Source organism: Ochlerotatus camptorhynchus, unplaced genomic scaffold (assembly GCF_037179485.1).
Source record: "Ochlerotatus camptorhynchus isolate MF236.1 unplaced genomic scaffold, CSIRO-AGI_Acam_v1.1 ptg000151l, whole genome shotgun sequence".
NCBI lineage: Eukaryota > Metazoa > Arthropoda > Insecta > Diptera > Culicidae > Ochlerotatus > Ochlerotatus camptorhynchus.
The window spans coordinates 1,671,800-1,694,467 of NW_027040641.1; the positions used below are offsets into that span (position 1 = coordinate 1,671,800).

General features: G+C 36.6%; 1 protein-coding gene across 4 annotated transcripts in view; it reads right to left on the reverse strand.

Annotated features, from left to right (window-relative positions):
* Positions 1-290: 290 nt before the first annotated feature.
* Positions 291-22,668, reverse strand: part of LOC135701214 (transcription intermediary factor 1-alpha-like) — a 211,836-nt gene continuing 189,458 nt past the window's right edge. For all 4 annotated transcript variants that reach the window (XM_065221983.1, XM_065221982.1, XM_065221981.1 and 1 more), the window contains exon 12: positions 291-2,233. In XM_065221983.1, the coding sequence (XP_065078055.1) occupies positions 2,081-2,233 (153 nt within the window). In that variant the 3' untranslated portion in view covers positions 291-2,080. The remainder of the gene's footprint in view (positions 2,234-22,668) is intronic.

Below are 22,668 nucleotides of genomic sequence, written 5' to 3' on the forward strand. Positions count from 1 at the left end.
AAAGGAATAAAATCGAGACGGGAAGGGCAAAACGTGATTGGCACGACGCCGATGACGACAAGGGAGAAAACTAGGGCAATGACATTATTTTTCCGCCGACAATCAGAGCAATTCCTTCCCTCCTAACTTGTTTTTCCGGCAATCGTCGTCGGACGTACAATTAGATTGGGTGCCTACCTACTGCAGGGACAAACATTTCGGATTTCGCTTCGCGGGCACGAGGCAAAAGGATGGTACTCGATTTCGATTACAATTTGAGTTTTACGTGTTTTATTTTGTTCTCCATTGGGTTTTCTTTTTGTGTATGTGTATCTTTCTACAAGGTTTTACTTTTTGTTTGTTTTTGTTCTCCAAATAAGAGTTCAATACTCAGTGAGTTGTGAATAGCAGTTTGTTGCTCGCTGCTGTCATGGGAGGGAAGAAAGGGAGCAGAAGCCTTTGCCCGGCTCGTCGCTATTCAGACTGCTGCAGCATATCAACTTGTCAGTCGTCTCCCTTTTTCTTTACAGTTACTTACTTTGCTCGTATACAATAAAAAATAAATCATACTGGTTTACTGTCTCGGAAGAAAGCTCGCTTTCCTTAACTAGGATAATAGATAAACTACTGATGATAGAAGAGAGAGAGAGAGAGGGCAATCAATCTCTACGAAAACTATGAGTACTCACTACGGTTTACAGGAGCGAAATAGTATCTTTTTTACATGTTTCAATGGGGGAAGGAAAACTTATTTCGTTACTCGGTAGTCTTTGCTCTACGTAGAAGTTAATTGCTACTGAATCAAACTTTGTCCCTTGCCAATCGGCAGTCCGATTGGCGCATAATTTCTCAGTTCAAGAGTGCCCAATTATTTGTTAGCATTCGAAAAAGATCTATGCACTACCTACTAATAATAACTGCTTAATGGTTGACGGATTTTTCCGACTTTCACAAGTATTTACGTGTTTGTTTGTTTGTTTGTTTTTTTCCATCCATAATTTCTATTCACAAAACTCTAGGTTTGTCCATTAGTGTAGCACACTCTCGGTTAGATCAGTAATAGTTGTCAACTTAAATGAAGAACGTTTAGAATAAATCATATAACCTAAATGGTGAGTGACGTAATAAATAATAGAGTCGTAAATGAGAATTAAAATTATCCAATAAAGCCGCAAGGAATGCAGCACAATCGACCATCTGCACGCCATATTAAATCAGCAACGAACTTACAATTACCAATTTTGCTTTCGAATGCTCGATCGTTCGAAATAGGTACACTAAATAACAGCGAAACAGCCCAGATTTGATCTTAAATTTTGCTTTGTTCGATTGAGATTGCGTGTATTATGGTTTTTCATCCATCTTATAGAATGTCGTTACTGCGTTATATATATTATCCAAATAGCCTTAGGTAACTAATATTTACACATCTTTGTTTATCTCTGTGAAAACCTTTTCCACAAAAACAAAAAGTATTCTTTTGATTCATGCCAACTAACATACGAAGCCAAACAGCTACACACATTCGCTCTTCGACTCGCACTGCATACCTACAACTTACTATTCAGTTCTATGTTACAATTGTTGTTTGTAAGTGGTTGCTTTTTTGGGCAACTTTCTCTCATTCGTCTGCTGTTTTGGAGGCGATGGCTCTGGTGGCTTCTTCAGTTTTCGCTTAAGCACCGGTTTCCGCTTCTTTCGACTCTTCGGCGACGGCGGCAGCAGCAGCAGTGTCCAGTCTACCTCCATTCGCATCTTGCGCACTCGTTTTTCCCTCCCTTGAACGAGGCCTCCCATCTTGCTGCTGCTGGGCTCGACCGTCGTCAGCTCCTGCTGCAGCTGCTGTGGTGGCAGCCGTTGTGATTGCTGTTGTGATGATGGTGCTGGAGGTGGTGGTGGTGGTGATGATGGTGCTGTTGCTACAGCTACTTGTACCGTCGTGGACCCTGGATCCATCGCTGGATCCAGGGGATTGAAATTTCTGTTGCTGTTGCTGTTCTGATTGGTGCATATTTTGTGGCTGAAAAAAATGCTGCTGCTGCTGTTGAGGAGATTGTTGATGCGACGCCTGCGGTTGTTCAATGCCGCCAGGCATTGATTGTTAATCCTCTTGAAGGCTCTTGATGCGCTTGGCAGGGTTCTGCAGGTAGTCTTCGAAGCTTTCGGTTTCCAAATACTTCGGGAGCCACTTGGCCAGCTGTTGCTCGAAGAATTTTTCCAGCTTGTGGGCGCTCTTGTAGCTAATGCTGTCCTCCTGAAATAAGCGAGATGCGCAGACGGTTGATTATCAAAAGTTAGTATGAAAACATATAAAAGCAAGTGAAGTTGTTCTTAAACCCTATTAAATTAGGTAACCGGAGGTCACGTCCCACCGGTCACAGGTTTAGTCTTCCGATTCGTTGCGAAAAATTACCCATGACATTTCCAAAGTCAAAGCGATATCAAATACTAACAGTTCACAGGTACTACCCAACAAACAATTTAATTTAATTTAAGCCGATTGAATAAGCTCATTCTTAGCTAAAGAAGCAAATTTTTGCCTGAATAAGCTCTGATTCAGCTTTCAGTAGAGTGAGTAGAGTCTACGAGTAGAGTAGATAAGTGGACGAAATATGCGTATGAGTAAAGTGTAAATTTAGTTCGCTGATCGTCTGAAGGATGGTGTCCCAAATGTGGATTGCATATAAAAACAGGCTAAATCCAGTCAATCAAGATTCTTTGAATCTTCTCAGTATCAGATATGACCACATCCATATATTTATCAGTTCGCTGTACCACATCATATGTTCCCGCATATGGATGATGGAGTGATTGATTCACGGAGCCCACTCTAATGAACACGTGCGTAGTAGGGGTGTCAGCCAAGAACCCTTTTTGCGAGTATCGGTATTTCGGTACCGAGAAAATCAGTACAGGTAATCAGTCTTGTAAGCGGTCACGGTAGTCGACACATTTTCTATGATAATCGATTGCCTTTGCCTTCAACACTTGCAAAACAAGCTATCATAGTACAGTACCAAACTAAAATGTCATATGACAGGCTCTGTCATAATCGTCACCAATGTATGTATTTTAGTTTGTCTCATAAAAAGAGCTGCTGATGTTGTGCTTGTGTGAATTCTGAAAATTGCAAGCAATGATGTCCTAGTAATAAGATTTCAGATCAGAAATGGTTTAACTTACACCAAATTGAGGAACTAGAACGAAATCACACATGTCATATAATAGTTATTTGATAATTTTCTTTTTGCTCGAATGTTATTCTACCGTTTGTGTTGAGTGAGAGAGACGACGGTAGAACATGAGTGTACGAATACAAACAGACTGTCGCGCACGACAACGAAGTGAGTGTAGTAAAAAACGTCAACTGTTTCAACCCCTGCCGGTAATACCAGTACCAAGAGATTTTAATAAAATAAATGGATATCGAAAAAATAATATAAGAGAAAATATTTATTTAAAGGAGTTCGACTTGGTGTAGTGTTTCACATTCAGTTGTCGGTCACTTCATTAAATCATGTTTGCCACCAATAACCTAAGGGTATTGGGTTCTATTATCACCGTCACGTCACCTTACTTTCTTGTCACCGTGACAGAAAAGTGACAAAAAAAGTGACGCTCATAATCGCTCCGTTGACGTGACTCTCGTGAATAAGTGACAAAAAGTGACACTCGTAATCGCTCCAGTGACGTGACTCGTCATCAAGTGACAAAAAAGTGACTCGAAATTTATGAGGATTTCTTCTTCGGTTGGAAATTTAATGAAATAAGGACAAATTTCCGCTTCCAATGTGTTCAAAATATCCGCTAACACTACCGACATTATTGGTTGTGCTATAGCAACGAACAAATCGTTACAGGAGCGAGTACAACAGCTAGTTGTGTTTTCTAAACAAAGTTGGAACAAAGGAATAAAAATTAAACATCAAAGGAAGAGTTGTTGAAATTAAGATTAGTGTATGTTCCAAGGTGATGGAATGGATTGTGAAATTTTCAAAAGGCCGCACACGCAAACCAACACTATCAACGTGTAGGGGAAACTTTCCCCTATCCAATTATGGTGACGTCAACTCGGGGGCAATTTGACAGCTCCGGTATATTGCCAGTGTACCCCGAAAATTTGGTGCTGGTGGTTCTGTCAAACTCACAAATTTCAGAAATGTTATCTTAAAAGGGCGAATGCGGAAATGATGTACAGTAAACAAAATTAAAGTTTAAAATTCATCTTATTGTCGCGCGCTCACCAAACCGCACACGCGATGTTAGCGACATAGGAACTCCAGTGATGCTAGTAGTATGCACAATACAGTAGCAGCTTATGATATTTTTTTTTTGTGGGTACCGTATATGAGCAGTACAGAACCAAAAGCTTAAACATTTGATTTGTAAAAGAAAATAAATGATTGTCATCGAATTAATGGGAACAAATGAGAAATGAACAAGGATACTTTCGGTGTTTTCAACGCTTTTGCTATTATCGTCGATGATGAACAAAGAAAGCATGGTTTTGCAGCGAGTAAGAGCAACAATCAATACGAAACTAACGATTTTAAATTGGCTCACCACTTTAGTAGCCTATTGGTCCCAAGCAAACGATTAACGTACCCTATTCTAGTTGAAATTCTGTTACTACACTATGTTTGTTTTGATTCGCTATGAAAGTTTGACAGATAACATCAGGGGTGTGTGGATTCATGCAGAACATGCAGGGGTGAGTGAAATAGCTTGGGACTGCTTGGAACCGTTGTTCTGGTACTGAGTGAGCCAAAAATAATAATGATTTTCTTCGGGACCCAGTGGTCTTAGAGTTACCTCTATGGTAAGAGTGTACTAATTATACGCAGCTAGTACTACAAAATGCACAATTTGAGGTACTAACATAAAAGAGTACAACGTTAGTACAATGATAGTACAACGATTGTTCAACGATAGTACAACCATAGAGGTAACTCTAAGACTAGAAGGTTCCGAAATAACGTGCTCAACTTTTTGGCTCAGCTCTGGTACTTTCTTCGGTCCCAAGCTAATCAATTCACCCCTCGAAACATAGGAAAAACCAATAACCCCTCATTTTATCTGTCAAACTTTCATAGCGAATCAAAACGAACATTGCGTAGTACTAGAATTCCGACTAGAATGGGATACGTTAATCGTTTGCTTGGGACCAATAGGCTAGTCAAGTAGTGAGCCAATTTAAAACCGTTAGTTTCGTATTGATTGTTGGTACAACGGTGTCGAAGGCCTCTAATGAATTTAAGCTAATTCGATATTCGATATATTGTTCAATTTGTCTAAATTTTAAATATCTTGCTACAACGGATCTGCGACCATAACTTATGTGCAAAAATCATCAGAGCTCAATTTCAGCTAATATTCTAGAAAATTCTGATTAACAATCACTTCAAGCTAAATAATAGAGCATTTAAATATATCTGCTTCTTGAGGCTTCAAGTTTGGTGAGGAATAACGTTAATGATACGGACGGATGTAACAAAAGATAATCACTTAACTTAAAATCATAAATATTTTAGAAGCTCACTATAATTTTTTTGTGAGACACTTATTTGATTCATCAAGATGATTGTTTACTGCATCCTGCATACATGCTCATTAGGATTCTATTTTCAAGCCGTTCGTAATATTTTCCAACGTTGAAATATTTGTTGTGATTATTGAGTAATTTCAATTTAATTTCCGAAGTCTTGCATGTCAGAAGAATACACAAGAACGCAAGAACACAATAATAGAGAAACACGGGAAAGTAAACTTTTGTTTATTCATATGGCAAGCCTTTATCGCACCACTATGATCAAAAAAGAAATCTGTAGGCTGATTATATTCAACTAGCAAAGTATTTTTCTTGCCATTTGATTGTATAAGAAAATGAACCTCTATCAATCGGTTTCAATTTGTTTGGATTATTTCATTTCACCAATAATAAATTCGCTCTTGCTTGTTGTTTGACATCCACACATGGAGAAACAAAAAGTTGGATTTCCATAGAGAAATGCCATTGCGGCGCTGAAGGACAGTCCCTTTGTTTATGTTGTGTGGCGACATCTACTATTTGCAAGTGGGTACGTGAAACTAAGGTTATCTGTCACCTTGCCGGTAGGGTTACCATATGGTATCCTAAAGGAGGACATGTCCTCCTTTTCAATAATTGTTCTACAACCTCCTTTTGCGCGAAAATGTTCTCCTTTTTAATTCTTGCATTTTTTCCAGTAACATATTCATAAAATTGTTTTCAAAAAGCGTTGTTTGCAGAGCTTATTTGTTTAATTATGTCACAGCCTCATCTTATCTAGTAAATGCCATTTGATGGTGGGACTAGGAGTAAACTACAGATGTCAACCCCCCTACATTTAGGCTGCAATCCATTTGGTGAACTTTAACTTATATTTTTTTAACAGATGGAACATTTTCAAATAAACCTGCTATTCTACCAGACTTATTTCAGGCAAACCAGGAATCAATTTTGACAAACACCTCGAAAATCACACGATCGATAACAGAGAGATTTTCGAATATTATAATTTATTTTCGAAATGTCAAATATGAGTAAAAATTCAGAAAATGCCAGAAATAAGTCTGGTACATAGACGGATTTCACGCCAACTCATCCAGTGGTTGGCAGCACCCTCTCAGAACCTTATGGAACTTTGTGGGTGTGGAGACTTAGCAATTTTAAGCAACTTTGCGTACTTATTTTTTTCAAAATTTATCTCGCCTAACATTTGATAAGGGTCAAAGTTTTTTGTCGATTTTTTTTTTCAAATCGATATAGCTTAAAAATGACAAGCCCTACAAAAAAGTGATGTATGGCGAACTTTTAGCAAATAATCTGAAATTTTATAAAAAAATTTAAATAAAATAAAAAATCGGTTTCTACACTCTAAAAAAATATATTTAAAAATTAAAAGTCATTTTCCCAAAAATGGTACCCCTCAGATTTGCTTGATATTTTTTCTCATGAAAGGCAATATAATTACCTAACTTTTCTTCATACATCGCAAAGTGGGCGCTTTTAAGGAAAAAAAGTTGTTCGAACAACAACTTTTTCATGTTAATTTTTTTTTAGCGTGTTTCACTCAAAGTCGAATAGTAATACGCGCACAACCTTATTAAAATTCGATTAAACTTTAAGGGTATACTTTTCGATAATCTGGGCGAAATCTAGCCTAACATTTGAAAAGGGTACAGAGAAGTTACCTGCAAATCGTCCAATAAGAGTTCAGAACAAAACGTTCTAATGAGGAACAGCCATCTCAGCATGGTTTGCACTTTCCTGTGATGGATTGTATTATAATATATGCATACACTCTATCCAACTTCTATAAAACCACCCTCAAATTGTTCCAAATCAACAGGTAAACTAAGTAAAAATCACTTAGTATGTTTTATTCATGAAAAGATTTCAATTCATGTATTTGTGATTAATTTAATTAGAAAAATAATCATTCATTTATTTTTATGTATTAGGTGTGTCCATTAGTAAGCAATATGCATATATATGTTTATACCTCATCTCTCAAGTGAATACATATAATAGCGCAGGTAACTTAACGATTATTTAAGGCATGCCTAAAATAATCGTTAAGTTACCTGCTATATAGCAGTTATATAACAACGCAGGTAGTCAAATGAGAGATATAAGGTATAAACTTAAAGCACCGCAGTCTGTTTCTACCGACATAATCTAATATTTAAGTTTGGTGATATCACAACAATGCTCATAGTTGCTGTAGTGCATAGTTGTTGAAAGTGTAGTGCTGCATAGTTGTTGAAACGAAAAAGTGTTTATATATACAACAATGGAAAAATCTGCTGAATTGATTATTAAAAGGGTGCAATGTAGTGCCAACATAAACAATCCCAATTGCAGCCGCAATAATTTACGTAATTTATCATCAAGTCTCATAGAGAAAATACATTCATGGGGCTTTGATCATCAATTGGATGTAACAATGCGTATTTGTGAATCGTGTCGTGGAATTTTAGTGCACAATAGGACACCTCTCCCGAAAAAGAGGCGATCGGATGTAAAAGAATCAAGCCATGCTCGGAAGTTTGAAGAGCCGCAACCATCAACAAGTCATCAGCAATCAGAACATCAGGAATTTGATGATACACTAGGTAAATAATAATAACTTTAACTGTTTCAACTGTGTGGTTTAAGGATTGTACATCGAAGATACAACTTCATTTTCAACATTTTTTTAGAGCACGAGCTGGATGAACCGCTTATCGTACAAATTTGATCGATTGGTAGGCCAACCTCGAAGAACAATCTATCAAATTTTCACGACTGTACGATATGCAGTTTATGCAGCTCGTGCTCCACAAACATGGGGAAAATTCAGATGCGGCTTCGATGTACCGTAAACGGGGATGTCTTTGATAATGGAGGTAACTTTGATAATGCAGCTAATCCAAAAAGTTATGACTTAATGCTCTTCGTATTCATTATTTTGGAAGGGAACATCGGTTTCCTATCCAAAATATTGCGTACGATGTGCCTTAAGTCATAAATTTTTGGCTTAGCTGCATTACCAAAGTTACCCCTATTATCAAAACCACCCCCGTTCATGGTACTATCACCTTAACAGCGTTATATATTAATGTGTGGTAATATTTTTTTTTTCTTTAATTTTACAGATACAGATCCATCGCTAGAATCAATCCCATCAGCGGATCAGATCCAAGGTCCATATAATGTGGAACAATTCAATTGTATAGCTTCAACCTTACAGTTATCACCAATTTCATCGAGAAGTATGAGAAGTATGAATTATCGTGTTCAAAAATCTGCAGAGATCACAAAGGCAGTGCGTAAAAATATATTTGGGATGGATTCAGACGATGTCAACAAATCAAATGATTTTGACGAAATGATCATGCAGTTAAAGGAGAAATTTAATTTGCCTTCTACGAGTACAAATGACAAATTAAAAGTGTTATCAGTGCTCCCTAAATCATGGTCAGTGAATCAAATAGTTAATGAGTTTAATGCACCCCATCATACAGTGAAACAGATGAAAAGGCTAGTCAGAGAACAAGGTATTCTTTGTAGTAAGAAAGCAAGAAGTGGTCATGGATTTAATGATACTGAAAAACAAATTGTTTTTAATTTCTTTGACAGTGATGATATTAGTAGGCCTATGCCAGGAAGTAATGATTATGTTTCTGAATATCGAAATGGATATAAAGAGCATGTTCAGAAACGTTTATTGATGATGTCTCTTAAAGAGGCTTTTATGATTTTTGAAGAGAAATACAAAAGTGTTAAAATCGGATTTACTTCGTTCACTCAGCTCCGACCAAAGCATTGCATACTGTTGGATAGTACAGGTACACATAATGTATGTGTCTGTACTATACATGAAAATGTTAAATTGATTATTAATAGTGTAAAATTTGATTCATATAAAGAAATTGCAGACAAAATACTTTGCAGTAGTCCTATTAGAACCATAGATTGTTTTTATCGTACATGTGAAGAATGCATTTCCACAGATAGTATCGTGAGGGAACTTACATCAGTATTAGAAGCAGATGATATGGAAGAAGTTTTATTTCAACAGTGGTTGACTACCGACCGTTGTAATTTTGAAACTATTATTAAACCTGCAGATGAGTTTGTTCAATATTTGACGGAAAAAGTTGAAAAGCTCATAACCCATGATTTTATTCATAAAGAGCAATCATCTTACCTAAGTAATAAAAAAAATTCTCTTCAAAACGGTGAAATTTTAGTGATTTGCGACTTTTCTGAAAATTATTCATTTATTATTCAAAACTCAGCACAGGGGTATCATTGGAACAATAATCAAGCTACGATACATCCTTTCGAAATTTACTACATAAAAGAAAACAAGTTGGAAAATTTAAGCTTTATTATTATTTCAGAAGTATTGACCCATGATACAATAGCAGTTCAATTATTTATATCAAAATTGTTAGATTTCATTAAACAATCTATTAGTTTCACAAAAATTACTTTCAAGTCAGATGGAGCAGCGGCTCATTACAAAAATAAAAAGAATTTTGCCAGTTTGTGCAACTTCAAGTCCAAGTATGGATTGGAAGCAGAATGGCACTTCTTCGCAACGTCTCATGGGAAGGGCCCATGTGACGCAATTGGAGGAACTCTCAAACGAATGGCAAAGAGAGCAAGTCTTGCTCGAGATTATGGAAACACAATCACAACTCCACAAGAACTGTATGACTGGGCAGTTAAACAAACAGATACAAGCATAACAAAATTGAACTTCTGCTTCATATCAAATGATCAATACACAAAGATGTCCGATGAACTCAAGGAGCTGTTCAGTCATGTAAAAACTATACCTGGTACACAAAAATTTCATTGTTTTGTACCTATTTCTCAAAACATAATTTCTACTAAGCGATTTTCACATTCAAAGGAAACTCCGAAAAATTTCACTCTGTTTCCGATAGACTAATAATCAATGAAAAACTCAAATTATGTATGGAGAATTATAGGAAAATAAATTATGCACTAAACAAAAACACTAGAGTTTTCATTTATTAAAACACCATTCGAAATGCAGGAAAATCCTCTGTATTAGGCCCTTTCAAATGTTAGGCTAGATTTTTGTTTTAAGCACGCCCAGATTATCAAAAGGTCAAAATCTTTATGCTCATTAAGTTTCAACGGATTTTAATAAGGTTGTGCGCGTATTACTATTCGACTTTGAGTGAAACACGCTAAAAAAAAATTAACATGAAAAAGTTGTTGTTCGAACAACTTTTTTTCCTTAAAAGCGCCCACTTTGCGATGTATGAAGAAAAGTAAGGTAATTATATTGCCTTTCATGAGAAAAAATATCAAGCAAATCTGAGGGGTACCATTTTTGGGAAAATGACTTTTAATTTTTAAATATATTTTTTTAGAGTGTAGAAACCGATTTTTTATTTTATTTAAATTTTTTTTATAAAATTTCAGATTATTTGCTAAAAGTTCGCCATACATCACTTTTTTGTAGGGCTTGTCATTTTTAAGCTATATCGATTTGAAAAAAAATCGACAAAAAACTTTGACCCTTATCAAATGTTAGGCGAGATAAATTTTGAAAAAAATAAGTACTCAAAGTTGCTTAAAATTGCTAAGTCTCCACACCCACAAAGTTTCATAAGGTTCTGTGAGGGTGCTGCCAACTCCGAAGACGAGTTGGCGTGAAATCCGTCAATAGCAGGTTAATTTGAAAATTTTCTATCTGTAAAATTTAAGTTAAAATCAGGGTGGCCAGTGAATTTTCATTTTGAAATTCCCGGTTTTTCCCCCGGTTTTCCCGGTTCAAATCTTAAAAATTTCCCGATTGTTAATATTCAACAAAAAACGAAAATGTATGTATTTTTAAAAACGTGGCCAACTGTTAATTATTGGAGGTTATTTGTGGGAAAAATAAAAGCAAAATTACAGAAAGTATTTGTTAAAGCGGAAGGTATAAATGCAACTCTTTGAGTCACTTAATGTATTCAAAACATAATATTGATGTTTCGAGATACTTAAAAAAATCAATTTCGATACATCTTATGCATTCTTATGAGTTGTTGAATAATAATTGTCAAGGCTCTGAGACTTCGAACCATGTTAAGGGTCATAACAAATTACAGAACAACCTATAGAATATTGCGGACAAACCCTGAAATTTTTAGCAACATTTAAAAGTATTCAAAGTGTTGATTTCAAACGAATATTGAGGAGGATTCCCACACAATTTTCGAATGAGAAGTTCAGAGCAGAATTCCAGAATTATTCTGACATGCAGTCCTTAGAAATTGTTAGATGAATTTGGAGGGATTTCTGTCGAGTAGAATGCAAGTTCTAAGTTAAATTCTTATGTAATTTTAGAAGATTTCAAAAGAAGTTGTGAAAAGAAACATTAAGAAAAATTCCTACGTGATTCTGAGGAAATTTTTATGGGAATCGTGAGGAAAATGACAGATGAATTAAATGAAGAATTCCAAGAGAATTATGATGAGTATTCTACAAGAAACAGAGTTCTAAGAGTGTTCTGGTGATGATTTCAACCTAGTGCGAAAGATTCATCACAGAGCTCCAACAAAATTGATTGCAAAAAATGCTGATAATTAGAAAGAAATTCTTTAAAATACTGTAAGGGGTTTCTAAATAAAATATCGAAACATTGCTGCTGTTTTGAATAGATTTAAAAGAAAATTTTGAAAAGAATTTTAAAGTCTCCGAATAGGTTCAAGGGAGTTCTAAGAAAAATTCCAATCAAATTCTTAGAAGGGGTTTCAAGGAAATAAAAAAAACTCAACGGTAATTATTACGCGGAGTGTTTTTTGGTTAATTTCAGAAGAATTCCATGATAATTCAGAGCAGAATTCATATCATGAGCATTTTAAATAACGAAAAATTAAAACCCCGGAAAGAATAGTTCAGTTTCGGAAACAAATATTTGTTTCCACAGTCCAGTATCTTTAATATATTCCATGCATTTTACAAACTGAAATTGAAACGACAAAAATCAATATAAAGTATTGCTGACTTATTAAATTCTAAAACAAATAAGACGGGAAACTGACGAAAATTATGCAGCAAATTGAGCAAGAAATTTATTTGGCAAAGAATCACTCTGTATTTATGGTTTATTCTGAAATTCTGATGTAAAAAATGTTTCTATGGTATGGTTAATCTATTTTGCCCGGTTCTCTCGTCGGATTCCCGGGTTTTTTTTTCCGGTTTTCCCGGTTACTTTTTAAATTCCCGGATATTTCCCGGTATTCCTGGTTTTCCCGGATCGCTGGCCACCCTGTAAAATTCACCCAATGGAACACAGCCACACAGATTGAATCCAACATGTGTTCGATTTTGACGTTCTGGTTCTATGGGATTTTAGGTATTTCAAGCATAACTATTCAAATCGATGTATCTGATTTTGTAAACAATCACTTCAATCGGCGATTTGTGGCAACTGCATGCTCACTCACAGAAACTAACAACACCAGCTAGTGGGCGAACAAAAGCAGATACGTCGATTTGAATAGTTACGCATGATTTGTTTAGGCCGCTACTATACTGAATACCGTAAAATCGAATGTAAGGAATTCAAGCGCTAAGCGCGCCTGTTCGCTCCCACTATGGAAGCGGCCTTAGAGTCCTACACTCAAAATAATTTTCACATTAATGCTACGTGAAAACATACATAGATTTTTTCCATCGCACTTTTTACGTAAACGTTACGTGATTCTCATATGGAAGCACTCATTTGAGTGACCTTCAACGTCACTGGATTATCACGTAGAATTTACGTGATTCCTTCAGTACAGCTCATGGTGATTCGGTGGTTCATAATGATGTTAATTCTGGTACGATTTAAATAAAATGAATTCTTGATTTCGCATTAGGCTAAAATCCAGTCTTATTTTATGCATATGCTTTTATTTTGTCTAAAAATATATACATCGGCATAAAAACCAGATTGAAATAAAGTCGACCGGGACAAGGATCGGGGACGAGATCACACATATCCGGCACTTGATCTAACTCCATGAGGCTGCTGTATTCACACTAAAACAGACTAAATTATTCTCTATATGAATGTTTAATTCATTAAACTTACCATATTAAATTTTCCCACAAAGTAACATCTACAATAATCTGAAGTAACAGTGGTATGAAAATATACCCACTGAACTAGCACCATATTGTTTACAACTATGAGTGTCACTCATTTTTTTCAGACGTGAAAATCACTTAGGGTTTACGTGAAACGCACATTGAATGTGTGTATGGGCAAATCACGTAAACTTCATTAAAAAATGTAGCGGCTTCGAATGGAATTCCCAATCATATATAAGTGGTGCCATATAGATTCTACTTGGATCATGTAAAATTGACGGCAAAGCAAAAAGAGATACTCTACGTGATTTATCACGTAACTATAACGTGTCGATTATTTTGAGTGTATGCTGAATCAATTGTAAAATTAACAGGTTGCTTAGATGTTCCATTTTAGTTTCAATCAGCGATGACATGTATCCTGATTTTTGATCATGATAAAAGTTGGGATGGTTTTAAGGCCCGTAAAGCTGTAGTTTTCATTCAAATCAGCTAGACTAGATCATTTCCAAGTATCAAAAATGAATTATGAAGGCTAGGGCTAGTTTGATGCATTTTTCAGAAATATAACGAGAAGATGAATTGAATTGGTAACAATTACAAGTTATGAACAATCTCAATTTAATCATTGCAAATCATGAATTTTGTTATAGCGCACATATTATTAAAACGTTTGATAAAAACTCATTGTCCTCCTTTAATGTTAAAAAAGGGCATCATTGTCCTCCTTAATCTCCAAATCTCAAATGAAATGTCCTCCTTTTCAAGTTTTTGACATGGTAACCCTACTTGCCGGGGACTTGGGTGACGTCAAATAACAACTGCAGTAAAGAAATTCGGAGAAGCATTATTGCCGGAAGTCGTGCCTACTACGAACTCCACAAGACCCTAAGGTCGGATAAACTTCATCTCCGCACTAAGTGTACCATGTACAGGACGCTGATAAGACCGGTAGTACTCTACGGGCCTGAGACATGGATATGCAAACACTGAACGCAGTATCCAGAAAGTCGCTAAAGCTGGAAGGGTACAATGGGCTGGAACAAGAGCGCAGCGTGCTAGGTGGTTGGACCAAGTGGAGCAACTCCAAAAGCCCATTTCAAGAACGCAAGCATTCCGAAGCTATTTTCGTATACGATAAGCCCCGCTCCAATACATTTCAATGAAGGAATCATTAATAATGTACTGGAACTTTCAATCAAGCGGTATTGCTTGATTGACGCGTATTTAATGAGTTGGAAAAGTTGTTTGTATTGAAACGTTCTATCAAACAGTAGTGCAAAATTTGATTGACGCGAATTTAATGGTTTTAAAAATTGCTTATGATAAAATTACAATGAAAATTCAGGAACGAGCTCACCAAATTAGTATTCAGACAAGCACGGCACGCCTTAACTAATGGGACTCATTTCTTTCCAAGCTGATTTCACGGTCTTAATCACTAACACTGTCCCAACACGATTACTGAATACGTAAAAACTAAACTGGGCTATACATTTGGAAATAATTCAAACGAAAATTCTTCCGGGTGGCGTCGCGCCACCAGCCAAAACGCTGACAGAAGAGGATCGCGAAAAAAAAACGTTATTAATAATTAATCTTTTACTAAAAATTGTATTCACAAGGAGCAAAAATACATTATTCTAAAAATCCGTACGATTTTGGCACGATACCAATCGAACCCCGTGCAAAAAACGACGGTTTGTTTGGTTTTGTTGCTAAAATCGAACGGGTACTGTAGGGTCGGGTGAGGAAAGAGTGCCACCCACCCCCTATAATTTTGAAAATAAGCATGTTTTCAATAGTTGAAGATGCTAATTTCAAATAACATACTGTAGTGGAATTTTTATACGATAGATGGAGTAGTCGAAAGTATAGAGTTGATAGTTTCGTTAGAGTACGGCAGTGTGAAAATTGCATATAGATAGTAGAATAGCGAGCTAGGACAACTTTTAAGGAAGGTACAAATCGGTTTTTTCATCTCTCTTTACCAAACTCCCCCTTTGGAGAGGGATGGTGAGGGGTGTCCCCCCCCGCCACCACTGGCAAAAAGAGATGAAAGCCGACCGCTCAAGTACCAACGGGGGGAGGGGGACACCCCTCACCATCCCTCTCCAAAGGGGGAGTTTGGTAAAGAGAGATGAAAAAACCGATTTGTACCTTCCTTAAAAGTTGTCCTAGCTCGCTATTCTACTATCTATAAGCAATTTTCACACTGCCGTACTCTAACGGAACTATCAACTCTATACTTTCATCTACTCCATCTATCGTATAAAAATTACCACTACAGTCTGTTATTTGAAATTAGCATCTTCAACTATGTAAATCGCTGACTTCACGCAGAAGTAATACTAAAACAAATAGTCATAAAAAAAATGTTTTCAATGCTAATTCACCCATGAAACTATGAATGGTGTTCCTATGCAGCATTATAGCAAGTTCTGTCCAAAATGAAGTATTACAAAAATTGCAAAACATCATTTTCTGCTGATGTGTCAAAAATCGAAATTACTTATAATAATTAGACATCTTAGAATAAGGATTTTTGAATTTCCAAATATTGTTTCCTACAAGTACTGCATTGAGGTAAAAATGATTAATTGAAACATCAATAACAAAGAATAGATAAATATTCCCTGGTCAAAAAAAATTTTCTTAAAAATGAACCTCACACGGGGCAAAAGTGCCACCCCTATATTTATGAATCAAATTATACAAAAATGTAAAAGAAATGGCTTTATTTCCCATTTAAGACTTTGGTAAGCTTGTTTTCACCAATTTTGACAAAACCAGCTACATAAAATATCAACAACAAAAGTTTTCATTTGAATACATTGGTAAACATTTCATTTGTTATGTATTGCATAATATTGTAAAGTTCAATAGTTAAATTGAGTAAACAATAACAGCTGTGACTAGCTAGCATTATAAACAATCAAAAGGCTATTTTATAAACAAGCATTAATCGATTTCACTCAATTTGAGACGCATGGCCCTTTTGCCCCATATGGGTTGGCACTCTTGCCCCATTGCAGTTTCAAAAAAAGATCTGTGATGACATTTTGAACAACTTTTTACGAGATATAATTTGCATTACATTGCTGATGTATGAAGGCAATAATATGAAGTTGCAATACGGTGAAGAAACTCCTATAAATATCCACTATTTGGCATATATAGAACGTACAATTGTTAAGGTGGCACTCTGCCTATATAAGTTATATCTGCTATTATGTCGACCCTGCATATATAAGTTATATCTGCTATTCTTTCTAACGAAACTCTAAACTCTCCTAGAAATTCGCAGTTTGTGTGTGTATCATACTCGGAATAAAGAAAGAATTGATTATTTTTTTAACATTGAATTAGTCGTTTATTGAAGACTGGCCCTCGTTTCTTTTATCGAAGACATCAAATCAAGAAGACTGGCAACTCTGCCAGAATTCAAGCGACAGATACAGTAGTACTGCGCTCGAGCGTGAGGTTCTGAGGTTGTAATCTTTGCTATCAAATCCGTTCGAAGCATTTACCTTTACGCGGCAGTCTAAGTTTGAAATCTGTAGAAATTATCCATGCTCCAGAATAGTGTTTCCATTGCCCGGCCATTTTTGGTTTTCCGCGGGAAACGAGAAACAGCTGATGGCTAATATGTTAGTTCAGAAACCAGAAAAGTATAGAGGAATAGTTAAAGCAATTAATTTTCACTTCCACTTCCATTTGAAAAAAAGAGGCGAAAAATTATCTTCCAAAATGATAATAAAAGCAACCTCTTCATATGTAAATCGAAGGAGCGCAGAATGGTTTCCTAAACATAAATCTTAAAAAGAAAAATCGATTAAGGATAATGTAAACCGATTCAAAGCCAAAGTTCGATAACGGATACGTATTCGTACATCATTCGAATGAATTAAAAAAAAATGAACTTTCTCACATAACAAGACTGCGCAATCAGGACAAATAATTTCCAAAAAAGGTACAAAAGACTGAAAATAATTAGGACAATATGAGCGAAGACAACATATCAAGAAGACTGGCAACTTTGACTGAAGCCTATGCTCGAGCGAAGGTGGAAGCAACGCATAGAAAAATGAGCAAATGCACTAACCTTTCTTCTGAGGATTGAACATTTGCTGTCCAATTCGTTCGGAGCATTTACCTTTGAGCGGCAGATGACGCGATTGTGCCTGTCTCATTCCGGTCGTTTGAGAAAATGGAAGAGTTGCCAGTCTTCTTGATATGTTGAATTCGATATGAGTCTAATTTGACGCAAACATCATATCTAATATAACCTTTCAAAAGCATGACAAAATTTCACTAGTTGAACCGTAACATCGTTGAAGCTTATGTTCTTCCACAAAAAAACGATTTTACTATATAAAACTGATTTGTAACACGAAAACCGATAAAAACTGATCAACCAACTTCTGACAGGGTGTCCATTCAAATTCCCGGTTTTTTCCCGGTTTTTTTAAAAAAAAAGGCGTTCAAAAATAACGCTTTAGAGATAATGATAAAATTTTGTCAGCAGAATTCCTCTACAATATGCAGGACGAAAAAAGTGACCAAATAGTGACTTTAAAACAATAAAAAAAAATCCCAAACCACCATGAGCATCTTACAAGCATGTTTTTAAATAAAACAAATGGTTGAAGGATCTTATAAATTTGTTTTCGTAAAATCAATATTAATTGGATAATCAATACGATAATTTGTAAACTCCATTTTCTCACACAGTACTCACTTTTCTGTCACGGTTTTTTTGGAAGCCAACCGTTGAATTAGTTGAATTTAGATTCAGATCGCGAATTGGTTGAATTTCGGGATGTGAAAGATTGAACATAAAAATGTAATAGGAAATCTTTAAATTGAAAAAAAAATCTTGGATAAATTTCCTCAATTTTAAGATAAGCAATTTTAAAGATCTCGAATATAGAAACTTCCGTAAAACTTCAAACATAGATAAATTTTCATATCTCTGGACCTAGACAAGTGTTCTGGATCGTATAAATAATTATCATTATTCTTCATTCATTCTTCATTCCTTTATTTAAGATAAGAAATTTATTGATTCCGAACTTGTAGAAAATACAATTTGATGGGCTTGGAAAAGAACTTCTGAAAAAAGAAGATTCTACTACACGATTTTTAGATGTTTGCCGATACTAAAGCTTCCGGCCTTCAGATTTATCGACATTCAGGTCTTTGAACAAATCTCTAGGGCTTAGAAAGTTTCCAAGACCATTTTTCAACATATTAGGCCTGGAAAACTTTCAAGATGACGAAGAGATATAGGAACCAGAGTTTATTTTTTTCGAAACCTCAGAAAATTGGTGATATCTCGAGATCAAAGACAATGGAAAAAAAACTACAAGGGACAGCCCTATGATGTTGTACACAATGGTGACGTAGTACTACGTGGTCTTGTATAATAAATCTTATTTGTTGGCCCACAGCGACTCACGAAGAGCTATTTATTCCGATCTTCTTCCTCCTTCTATGGATGCTCATGTGGGCTGCAGCTCGCTGCTTGCAGGCAACCTTTCGTTGTGTACTGGAGAACAATGTTCAACGCCACGCGCCGAGAACATTGCCGACGACCACACACCACCACACACGGTGATTGGAACTGAATCCGATCAGCGGTTGAGGGCAACCTTGATAGCTAGCTGCTTGCGGGGAGCCTTTCGTTGTGTACTGGAGAACACCACCACTCACCACGGGGTGATTGAATAAACACCGTTTGGTGAGACCGGATGGAATTCAACTCTGTGTTAGAGAAATCGCTTTTCGCAGGAAACTGGTGATGATTTTAATTATCTAAGCAACAGTTGCGCAGAAATATTTCTGATCGAATGGTGATAAAATTATTGAAATTGGTCCAGGGGCAGCTGAGCTATTAACGTCCAAAATCTTTCATAATTTTGTTACATGTTCCATTTTCTGTTTTCATAAAGTGTACCCCCATATAGAAATCACAGACGTAGTCCTACGTCAAAAGTAGAAGGGTCTGTGCCTAGGAGTACGAACGGAAGCTAGACGTGGGCGGAATGGACGTGAAGAGCATTTAGTTCTTTTAATTGATCGATCATCTATTATCTTAACTCTTTCCGTTTTTGAATTATAGACGTACGAAATCTGCAGTATTTTTTTTTTTTTTTTAAGAGAAAGTTGATGAAGAGAATCAATCAAAATCTCCGTCGCAGCACGCACCCCTGCTTCCAAGTTTGGTTACACGACTACAACTGTGGAGAGCATTTTGTGTGGTCGTTGGGGGCGTGTTGTTCTGGATATGGACAAACAGGCACATCCAACTCTTTGCTGTAATAAGATTGTTGGCCCTGAAAAGGGCCGTTTTGTTGCCAAAATTGGTGATGATTTAACCTCCGAAACCGTACAGAGTACGCCTCTGTCGCTTAGAAGCGTAGATGACATCCATTGCCGCTTACGCTTGGCGGGTTCAGTGTAGGTGACAGCATCACGGATCTCATTTTCCAGGAACACCTTCAGCACACCTCGTAGATCAGACCGGAGATACGATTGACACCGACACGGCGAGCCAGGCGACGGATGGCGCCTTCTTTACCAAGACCTTTTTCTCCTTTGCCACGACCAGTCATTGTTGCTTGTTAGGTAGAATAGTGAACTACCTAACCTGCCACCACCTTCCTACTGCTGATATTGATGCTTCTGCTGCCTGCTCACCTAGACAACAGCGCTCTTTTATATCTTTTCAGGTTAAAGCAGAATAATGTGCAACCAAGTGGTACTCCATTATGACGACTGGGTTTGGGAAGAACGTTTATTTCATGAAAACAGTGATAAAATTATCACTTTTTATTTATACATTGGACCATGCTTGACATTACCACTTTTCCAATAAGTTCTTGTTAAAAATTATCAGTCGGAAGCATTGCTATTGATGCGTAGACATATTTCTGATCGAATGGTGATAAAATTATTGAAATTGGTCCAGGGGCAGCTGAGTTATTAACTTCCAAAATCTTTCATAATTTTGTTACATGTTCCATTTTATGTTTTCATAAAGTGTACCCCCATATAGAAATCACAGACGTAGTCCTACGTCAAAAATTGTATATCCTAATTTTTCTTGAAGATAACGGACTTGAAACAAATGCACTCTGGCCATTCTATTTAAAAATTCAAAAACCTTATTTTTCGGTTTTTTTTTTCTTTCAGTTGTCTAACCTAGATTTCCCAGTTTAATTGAAACAGTTAAATATGGTAAAATATACCAAGTACCACCACAATCACAAGTTTTATCGCATGATAAAACCCAAATCCTTACTTGAAGCATAGATTATTATTTCGCTTAGCTAAAGAATACAGTATGTAATATGTAGTAAGGTCAAAATATGTTATTCTCAATTTGGGATTGGAATTGAAAAGAGAAAGGCAAGGAATTTCTAATGATGATTTTTGAAATCAGTGTTGGCAAAATCAGAAATCAATTGATATTTTTCCGCTCTCATGCGCTCGCAATATCACGTGTGATATTGGAACAAAATATCATGCTTGATATTGATTTCACAAGCTCCTTTGATATTGCGAGACTATTCACAACGTGCAAATATCAAGCTGAGAGTTGACTCGACACAAAAATGATTCCACTGCACATCGTTTTCTTAGAAAAAGAAAGTATTGTTTGCTATCTCTTTATAATCTTCATCGATGGCAGACGCGAGGGACTGCTGCAAGCCGTTATGGAAGTTTCGGTTGCATTCGGGTGTAAAGCAAAAATCATGAAACTCAATCTCACCACAGTTTGGTGAGATTTGCAGTTGGTGACTTTTGTTCGCTTGATATTCCGAACTGCGATATCACAGCTTGTAAAATCAACCGTGGGCGTTGGTGAGATTTGATTTTTTGATATTTTCCCAACACTGTTTGAAATAGGTGGGCGTTGGCCAAATTTGGATTTTTCAGATATAATCCTAAATAGGACCTAGATTATTTAATACTCTAGTAACCTCAAGTCCGTGCTCTGTCACAATGTTTCATTGTGATTAATCAACACTCAAAGGGGTAAAATATCAAATTTAGGGTGAATTTGAAAGAAAGGGAACTTGGAGTGTAGAGCGCACTGCCCACTGGACGATTCTGAAGCCTGGCCAAGTGAGTGGGGTATGGGTTTATTTGATTGAACGTCATTTCCAATGTATATATTGATACATTCAAACCATTGGCATTTGAGATAAGACAGAGATAAGATGCGGAGGGCCCGCTTAGGGGAAGCGTAACCCATGTTATGGTTTCCATTTATTAAATAGTTCAGATAGGCTGGAAATGACAGGTTCATAGTGAGAAAATGTACCATATGGGGCCCGTTCACTGATCAAAATCAGATTCACATCGTCAGACCCTGCCCAAGAATAAGGGGATTGACGATGTCTTGTCAAGTTTTATTTTGAATTTGCGTTTTGCATTTAATACTCTAGTAAATCTCGCGTCCGTGCTCATTCACAACAGTGTGAGGTGTCAATGCTCACTGGGTCATATGTCTTAGACCAGTTCCAGATTAGTTTGCTATTAATATCTTCTGCATCGCAGTTCGCGATAGATTCCTAAATATGGGTTCTCTTTTCCGACCATAATAGTGTGAGGGAAGGGGGTGAGTTCTGGATCAACAGTGGAAGGGGGCCCATCGGTTTTTGTGGGCAGGCCGTCCAAAGCCCATTCCTCACAGATCGGGGGCTGCTCACGCAGACCAACACCATCTTCGTGTAGGTGGAAGTTTTCCCTATCCGATGATGGTGTTGGTTTGCGTGGGTGGCCTTCGCTTTGTGAGTGGGGGGCTTTGGAGCGGTTTGTTTACAAATGCTGATGGGCCCTTTTCTATTGTTGATCCAGAGTTAAACGTTCGATATGAGAGCGACTAGGGCAAATAAATAGGGAAGACAACACCATGACCCAAATAAGTAACCAATGCATGCGGCTCACACTTAACTTGTTCTATTTCTTTCTTTCTTCCTATCATGTACTAATATTAACTGCCTGAGGACAAATGGGAACACGACCAGAAACCAGAAACGAACAAGAAAAGAAGAATTAAACTTGCA